Consider the following 9,545-nt stretch of genomic DNA (forward strand, 5'->3'; position numbering starts at 1 on the left):
TAATATATTATACAATATCAACGCATATAAGAATATAGTATAACCACTATGATGGCATATACAAGGGGAAATATAGTTCTTAATGTTCAATGCAATACATCTAATTGAAGTATATTTTACTATATTTAAAAGATGTTGAAGGATCAATAACAACCAAACATATAGCACATGGACAATACGACTATACCTAATAATGTATGATGTACATTATTTTGAACAAATAAAATATTTATTATTTGTGTAATTTTATTTTATTCTCGTTTTTCTTTGACACTGTGGAAAAATGTATAAACGTGTTTACAAATCATTTTTAGGCCACAATAAATTATGAAAAAAAGGACAGACCCAACGGAAAAAAATGTGCTAATTATATCGACTATAAAATATTGATACCACGTCAGGTTCAGAGCGTGAGATTTTAAATGTGGTGCTCCGTTATGACGCAAAACGTTCTCAGTCCAGTAAACCACCGACTCCGCTGGTGACATGGGCCGGTCTTTGAACCTATCGGAAGCAATATTAGCGTTTTGTCGGTACCTATACGAGAACGGTGCACAGTAATATTTAAACGTCTTATAGAATTTGATTGAAATAAAATGTCTCACCTGTCGTTGTCTGCAATCTCCATAATGGCGTTAAAAACCGTGTCTGTAGTTACGGAAAAGAGATCCAAAGAGATCGCCATTCCGGCGTCGACCAGATTGTCGATATTTCTCGGTTGATCGTAGTTAATCGGAAATCCGAGTAATGGCACGCCTGCGTCTACAGCTTCGTATACTCCAGATATACCCCCGTGACTGATAAACAGTTTCACGTTAGGATGCACTACATGATAAATATAATAATGTCAGATTACAATTAATAACATTATAGTTCAGTATATAACTCTAAGCTATATATTATGTTTAAGTGTATTGTGTGTATGTCACAATTACCACATAATGGCACGTACGAAGTATATCGCGTTGTGGAAACCATTTTCGCGTCATCACGTTCTTCGGTTTGTCTACCATTTCACCTTCGTACTTCCACAATACCTTCTGCGGAACCCGAGCGATTGCCTCTTTTAACGCTCTCAGTATATTTTCCGGTAACGATGTCATCAAAACCACCGAACCGAACGTTAAGTAAATCACTCCATTGGGCGCGTTGTCAATGAATTCCAAAATGTCCTGCCGACACGTAATGGTTGCACAACAATAATTTAACTCTTAAAAATGTAAATACATGTTATGTCGCAGGTTCAGCTTTACTGCAGAATGGGTCTGCTCAATTGCCTTAAGCCCTTAACGTTAGCGGTGCAAATTTGCGCAATAGGTTAAATTTTAAAATTCACATATTCTTGAGCTATAGGTTAGGTTAGGTACTCGTAAGTGTGTCGTAAACGAAATACGATAAAAATGAACACGAATACAGAAACTACACTAACAACGGTTCGTTTAATATGGCCTCTGGTATAGTATATAAAGGGCATCCTCTCAGGGCGATCTAAAAAAAAATCATGGTTGGGGGAGGGGTTGTAATTTTTGAAATTGCTGACTAGAATTAAAATTCAATATTTTTGTTAACTATTAAAGTATTTTTAGTTACATGCTGTACATTTATAATTTCTTTATTACCTTATGTTTCAATTTTTAGTTTAAATTAAATTTGAACTTGAAACTTAGCAATACCTAACTTATTATTTTTAATTTTTACCATAATGAAATAATACGTCAACAAACATAATATGAAATAGGTAATAATTATAATGCATAGCTTGTAAATAATTATTATTTAGTAATGGTTTTAATCTAATTATTAAAAAATGTCATTAAATTTAATAAAAAAAATATTAGATTCTGAGTGAAACGAGATATGTTTAATATTTTTAAAATCTATATGAATATAATCTATATTTCGTATATTGTAAAAGTGATAAATCATATTATGTAGATATAAGATATTTTAAGCCTTGAAATAAAAAGTGTAGGTTTTAGATGAAAAATTACAATTTACAACTTGTGGTAGGTACTTTCTAAACCTTGTACCGGAAAATAACTCGGGAAGTAAATACAATTATTAAAATACCTAATAATAGGTGGAGGTACAACAGACTGTTATCAACTACAGTTGTACGAACGTTAAACACACACATTATATACGATACAAGATAATCAGTTATCATCGTCTTTTGAGTGTTTCTACGAAATGCGATTATCGCGTAATTTGGATATTCCCAAAAAAATGGATAGGTATCCTCACTTGATAACGCATTATAATATAATATTATAATCACCCGCGCCTCAACCGTCGTCACATGCTTAGGTCATAAACTATGGACTGTAGCTACCGCTTATGATTTTGTTGCGATATAGAGACGGGTCACCGAATTAGGTTATCGATTTGCACAAGCGCAATGCAATTGCTCGCATAATTATCCATAGGTACAATAGGTAACTGTGGATAAATATGCGAGAAGTCGCGTTGCGTATGCGTATATTGCCCACCTAACTCGGCGACTAGTCGCTATATCGGCAACGTTTTTTGTATTGATTTAATACGCTGTGGCTCTATTCATAGTATATCATCTAAGGCCGCATGCCCGCATTGTTTAAAAGCGATGACGGATGACAGAAGCCAATTTACGTCATTATGATGTTGATTATACTTACCTTTGGTATCGTTCCCGGCGGAGTCAGATGTATGCCGCCGATTTGTACGACGTCCGGTGTCAATGGCCTAGAAGGTTCGGTGATGAAGTGCGTGTTGGTGAAAGTCAACGACGGTCTGACCAGGTCCATAGCGTCAAACGGTCGCCGGTCGGACTGCCGGAGCCTCCGTTCGTTGTCCCAAACCAGCCACGAACCGTAAACCGTACGCAGCGTATTGGCGAAACGTTCACCGAACGTTTTCGGCACGCCGCGCGGCGACAGTAAGTTGGAGACGGCCGCGGGGTTGGGGACGTGACCGAAGAACGAACGCTCCGCGTGCGTGACGATCGGCGAAGGGACGACGTATATGGCGGGAACGCGGAGAACGGTAGCCGCGTACGACACGCAATCCGACCAGTGAGCCTCGGCGATCACCGCGTCGAATGGTGGCGACCGGCCTTCCAAAATGTCTTGCATTCGCGGGTGTTCGAATATGGTCCCACAGTTGACCCGCAAGGCGTTCACCATGTAAGTGAACATCTGGCGCGTAGACCGGGTATACCGCGACACGTTCAAGCCGACCTTGGACTCCAGGTCACCGGAAATGTCCACCTCCGTGTAACCGCCCCTGTCGCCGTCCGCGAACGGCGTGAACGCGGTCACGGTGTGGCCGCGGTCAGTCAGCGTACGCAACACGGCCTGCATCACGTTCCAGTGGCTCTTGGCCGCGATCGACTGTATCGCCAGGATGTTGGCGGCACCGACAGGCGTCCACTGGAGCAGTGCGGACGATGTGCACAACGCAATCACCGCCGCCGGGAAACTCGACATGGCGATGATTTATCGCGTTCCAGTATTCGCTGTCAAACAACAATATTATGATATGGTATCGTATTAATTATTTATTTTAATTTGATTTTCTACAAAGGTCCGCAACACCGCCGCGGTGGACGGTACGGTAAACGATATTTCATTTGTGCGGTAATCCTCATACCGTCGGAGCTTGCACACTGATCCGGTAACGATATGAGTTACCGGACGGTAAAACATCGTACCGGAACGTTTTTCGTTACAACTAGCACACACTGCTGTGGTAGTGCGGTACGATATACCAGACATACGTACAGGAATTTTGTGGTTTATAGTATATATAGTATAGTTTATAAACTTTATACCCTCTCGATTTTTTTTTCGACAGCTAACTATGTAAAATTAATATAATTTTTTTTTGTTATAAACCCTTCCCTTCCCACCAGACGATAATTTTTCTGTAAATGTGCCTAGGATACATAATACAAGACTTAATATTTGTGTACCTAATGTCCTAATTGCCTTATTAAGGAAACTCTATATCGAAAAATTATAATAAATTAATAATATTAGATGTAAATGCATAATAATCTTCGAAAATAATTGTATTTTTGCTGTCAATATTTTTAGTTTGTCTTACAATTTTGATAAAGTGCTCTTTTTATTGTAATTAAAACAAACAGAACTTTTTAAAAATATTTAAATACATACTTACCAATTGTTTAGTACAATATTAGGTAAATAATCATTGATAAATTTCCACCACTTATATTAGCCGATATATAGGCGATATATTATCTTTATCTTTTGCCCGGTTCTTAGCAATGTCATGAAACACTGTATAGTATATACTACAGTGGTGTTTTGGCTACTGAGGTTCGTATGTGATGCAACTTAAACACATTTTAATAAAATCATCTATATCATAAGTATAATTATAGTTTTCACTTGTGCCAAAGTTATATATCATCGCCTGAGAACCATCGTGGCCAATCTCAAAATTCAAATATACGTTTTATATATCAATAGATATTCGTATTTTCGAAACGCGTGAGACAAGCGATTAGTTTTGATGATTTTAAATTTTGTTCTGTTCTTTATCCATGAACTTTATACTTTTTCTCTTCCAAAAATCCCTTCGTTAAATGTCCTATTAGTGTAAATAAGAATACTACGTAAAAGAACTGTAGGTATATAGTTTTATAGTGTCTCGTAGAAACTGACAAATTTATGTACCTACTAATATATCATTTCTTAAATTCACCAATATGAATTATAGTGAAATCACGTATTTTGTACACATTGCTAAAGGTGGGTACTACACTAATCAAAATGCTAAAAAGCTAAATTAAAAAGTAATTATTAAACTGAGTTAAGTTCTTAATTTTCCATGTGTTAACTTTAAATTTAAGAGTGAAGTGTAATGTTTATTAAATCTTAACTTATAGCTTTCTAAATGTTGACTTGACTTGACTTAACTAACCAGTTAATTTTTGCCTTTATTTGCAAAATGGAATTATAATAGTAGTATATTTGATATAAAAACTTATTTTCAATATTATGATTTACTGTCATTTTAATACTTAATTTAAATATTAATAATGTAAGGTAGTACGTATAATAATATATAGTACTTAATGCCATAATGCTAATATAGTCGTACAGATAAACAGCTTAACAACTTCATATTGTGTATGTTATAATTGAAGGGTGGAAATACAAAAGGTGGTATTGCCAAAAACCAAAATGTTCACAAATCAAGGAAAACTGTAACACATTTTCTGACCATTGACTATAAACATTCAGAATAAGTTTATTTATATGTAAAAATTAAAAAGTGAACGATTGACAGTGTCAAAATAAATCTACCTAAATTGTAAACATTGTTTTTAACGCTTTTAAAATGTCGTCTCAGACCAAAACACGTTGTTTTGCAGGTCTTGAAATAGTAATGGCAATATCACGTTTTAAAGTTGTTCCTATTTCTGTTGATGCAAAACGCATTATTGCCGGAAATAGGTACCACGTTTTGAAGAAAAATGTAATATTGGCAATTCCACGTTTTGCAATGATATCAAGTATGTTCCAATACTAATAACATGGGCAATAATACGTTTTGACTTGAACATGATTGAACATGATATCACCGCGTTTTGCTTTGAAATTAAATGTGGAAATGTCGCGTTATGTATTGAACATCAGTTTTAAAATCGATTTTATTCACAAAAGTAATCGATACAATTTAAATCTGCCTGCAAAATCGAATTCCACACATTTTTTCCCATGAAAATCGATGTTTAACTCGATTTTCGAAATTTTGGCAATACTACGTTTTGGATTTTCACCCTTAAATTACAAAATAGGTAAACATCATTGCTATTAATATTTATTGGCCAGGTAAAAATCGTGCATGCAACGTTAAAAAAATATCGGAGTACCTACGGTACGATATATTTTATCGCAGTCATGTGCGCAACTACATTTAATTACATTCGTTTAGTTTTGAACTTAACCGCACAAAGATTATCGGCGCACCTACCGTTCACCGATCTAATAACATCGTACCAATGTGGTGTACCTCATGTAATACTATGAGCTCAGTTTTATCGTTACTTTACCGTCTACCGCAACAGTGTGTGCGGCAGGACTTGGAACCGAAATTAAAAATACCGGAACTTATTGAAAATATTGGAACCGGAACCTTACCAAATAACCCTTTTTTGATTTTATTAGGAACCTAAACCGTAATCGGAACCGATAATTGTCAGAAGAGAATTTTTCTGTTTATTTTGGTTTTATTCGGGTCTAGTTTTGTTTAATTATTCAATATTTTGTTTAGGTAGGTAATACATATCAAGTAATAATTGTTTATTCATAAAATTTGGTTGTAAATGTATACTGATCAGTCAACGTGTTTTTAAATATAGAATATAATTGTTCATAAGGTTATTTAAATTTTTTATTCCATTGAATTTTTCATGAAATTTAAACTACTTATACATTTTGTCTTTTAAACCACCAAAAATACTATTTTTAATGTCTATCCTAGGTTAAAATTTAAAAGTAAAATAAATTATATTTTAGTCACTTATTATATCATATATTATGGTCTCATATTAAATTAGACCGAAAATTATCAAAAATGAATTCACATTTTGAAACTTAAAATTTGAAATAAGAAAAAGTAAATTCATCAACAAAGCTTTTAGTAGAAAAGTAATTTTACCATTTTAATTTATACTAAAAATCATCAGTTAAGTATTAAATTTAGTAGGTACCTATATTTACACAAAATGGAAAAAAATCTTTATATACCTATTGTACTAGTACAATTTCTAGTATAAATGTCAGTAGTTCAAGCTGAATTTTAAACTCACAAGGCCACACACTCACATGCCACAGGCCACAGGTACAGAGTAAGTTAGTCAATTATAATATATGTGTGAAGTTTATACTTGGTTTTTTTTTTACTTTATGAAAAAAAATATACTTCTAAATACCGGTATTTATCGGTACCAGAACTGAAACATTAATTCTGTAATTTTAATTACCGGAACCGATACCAGTACCGAATTCTTATTTTTTTGAAAAACTGAATTGGAACAGAAACCGAAAAAATCATAAAGGTTCCAAGCCCTGGTGTGCTTCAGTACGACATTTACTGGGCCACACTGAGAATTCCCTCTCGGGTATAGGCCTAGGGTAATTAAATTATATTATTAAAAAGAAATTAGAAAAATTTCAGAACCGATTCCTACGTATTTTGGCACATAATTAATATCACAAGTATGAACTACGCCACTGACAACGATAGCTACCGAATTTAATATAGAATATTTAGAATACAGAAGGCAATATTGTGATTTGCGTCGGATGTATAATATTTTGTTAAATTCCAAAATTGACTGTCCCGAAATATATTACTATGTAGTATTACTAATCAGATCGATTTTTTTTTTGTGTCACGCCATGTTTTTAAACACAATGTTTATAGAGCATTAAGTTTGGCTGTTAATTATTTGTAATTTTATCAAATCTAAGTTTCATACTTGTATTATTTAATAATTATTTTGTCGTGTAACTGTTTAATTTATACGCTATGTTTTTTAAAGATAATGTTTATGTAGCATATTAATTAGTACTGTTATTAAATAGTTGTAATTTTATTGTATTCTCAGTACTAGAACTGTATTCTTATCGTCATTTTGCATTTTGATTTATTATTTATTACTGTACTGTTGTTCTAAAAGGTACTTACCCGTTTATTAATAAATACAATAAAAAAAATAATAAAAAATAATGTAATTGTGTATGCTGCTAAAACTGGTATACATATAAATATTATATCATATTTTCACATTATGTATTGGAATTTGTGTTTTTTTTTGTTTTGGTTTATGAGTAATTATAGTTATTCAATTTTTTTTAATAATTTCAATGTTTTAAAATGTACCTACTATGTATAGATTACCTTTTGTTGTAGTTTAGTTATTCTTTATTAAATTTATTCTGCTTTACGCACGTAGGTACCTTTAATTTTTTTTTTACAAAAATTATTTACGCGTTTTCGTTAAATGTATTATTATTTATATTATATTAATTTAGTTGTACAAATAAAAAAACTCATAAAAGTTGAACAGAGGAATTTAATATTCTGTACAAAACTTAACTTTAAATACAATCGACAGAGATTAATATTTTGAACAATACGGACATTTAAATGTTAACGAAATAATATACTAACATAAATCTATTAAAATCTAAAGTATAGGTACCTACAATGTATATTGATGTATTACTCCGCTCAGAATCCAATAGACTAATGTACGGATTGCATGAAATTATATTAAAATCGTTCAGTATCATTGTATCAACTATAAAATTAACGTAATTGATTTATTATAGTGTACATACCAGTACAGCGTGATGCGTGAATACATAGGTACGTAAGTAAATTCTGAATTAGATGTTTGATATTGAGTCTACAACCGTTGAAGTTTAAATAAGCTGAGCAATGAATTATTACCAGTCCTGTAAAGTATTTAAGTAAAAGTATTTGAGTAAAAGTATTCAAATACTTTTTTAAGTATTGAATAACTTTTTAAATATTTTCAGCATGGAGTATTTTGAATGGTATTTTAAATACTTTTTTTTGTATTAAATACTTTTTGGTATTGAATATGTACTTTGGTTTTTTATTTCGAACATTTTATTTTTATTCAAAATAATTGGTTGGAAAAATATTATTGTCAACTACAATAATAGAATAATAGTTTTATTTAATATTCTGTATTTCTGTGTTAGCCGAAGCCCAAAGATTTGTGAAAACCAGATTTCTAAAAAAAGTTATTGAATATTGAATAATAATATTCCCTTTAAAACTACTACTTAGACTACTTAAACTACTTATTAGAAACCCACTTAAAAACTAAAAGTATTTGAGTAGTATTTGAAATACTTTACAATTAAAGTATTTGAGTAGTATCTTAAATACTTAAAAAAAAAATGTATTTGAGTATTTACTCAAGTACTTTTTAAAAGTATTCTTTACAGGACTGATTATTACGCATAATAATTCATTTCTCAGTTTGCTTTTAATAAGACCACTGCTAACCAATGATCAAACACAGACTACTGCGTGAATAGTGATGAGATTTCATTTGAATAATAATGATAATAATATGACATAACATAATCATATAATTGTTATATAGACAGAGCACGAGAGCAGTGAACCGTGATTACAATTATGTTATTAACTCGATTATATTTATTATTGAACATTCAATAATTTAACATAATGACGGAAATGGGAATATTATAATATTGTAATTTCAATTAACAGCCGCCGTAGTAACTCACTTTTTCGTAGGTATGTCAAATAAGAACTCTCGTGCACCACGGCCTAACATTGCGTAGTATGGCCTGACCTGCAACCGATCTATCTAAAGCCATGAGTAAGAGAAACTTAATTGCTTCAGTATAAAAGATAAAAAAAAAAAAACACAGACACAATTAACAAATAAAAAAGGTGGGTAAGTGGATTTCACTCTGCTGTACAGTAGGTTACAAGTGGGTCACCGTATAATGGATGGTATTAAA

At 32.4% G+C, this 9,545-nt stretch overlaps 1 protein-coding gene across 4 annotated transcripts; it reads right to left on the reverse strand.

Annotated features, from left to right (window-relative positions):
* Positions 1–236: 236 nt before the first annotated feature.
* Positions 237–8,492, reverse strand: LOC100169313 (UDP-glucuronosyltransferase 2B20). 4 transcript variants are annotated; one of them, XM_029490153.1, is made up of 5 exons: positions 8,358–8,492; positions 2,655–3,493; positions 953–1,172; positions 606–825; positions 252–537 (listed from the first exon to the last, which is right to left on the reverse strand). In XM_029490153.1, the coding sequence occupies exons 2-5, from the start codon at positions 3,462–3,464 to the stop codon at positions 252–254; spliced, it is 1,536 nt and encodes a 511-aa protein (XP_029346013.1). In that variant the 5' UTR covers positions 3,465–3,493; positions 8,358–8,492. The 4 variants fall into 4 exon arrangements, with proteins under 4 accessions (XP_029346014.1, XP_029346013.1, XP_029346012.1 ...); XM_029490152.1 differs by lacking the exon at positions 8,358–8,492 and adding an exon at positions 8,223–8,284; XM_016804816.2 differs by lacking the exon at positions 8,358–8,492 and adding an exon at positions 7,915–8,005.
* Between the last annotated feature and the right edge of the window lie 1,053 nt (positions 8,493–9,545).

This window comes from Acyrthosiphon pisum, chromosome A2 (genome assembly GCF_005508785.2).
Source record: "Acyrthosiphon pisum isolate AL4f chromosome A2, pea_aphid_22Mar2018_4r6ur, whole genome shotgun sequence".
NCBI classification, from domain to species: Eukaryota; Metazoa; Arthropoda; class Insecta; order Hemiptera; family Aphididae; genus Acyrthosiphon; species Acyrthosiphon pisum.

What these genes read in the sequence shown, in the direction of transcription:
- LOC100169313 (XM_029490154.1), bottom strand. Translation starts at nt 3,464, where the DNA reads ATGTCGAGTTTCCCGGCGGCGGTGATTGCGTTGTGCACATCGTCCGCA. An exon ending in CGCCGGGAACGATACCAAAG is followed by an intron (nt 1,173 to 2,654) that starts GTAAGTATAATC and finishes ACGTGTCGGCAG; the next exon opens with GACATTTTGGAATTCATTGA. An exon ending in GAGATTGCAGACAACGACAG is followed by an intron (nt 538 to 605) that starts GTGAGACATTTT and finishes GTTCTCGTATAG; the next exon opens with GTACCGACAAAACGCTAATA.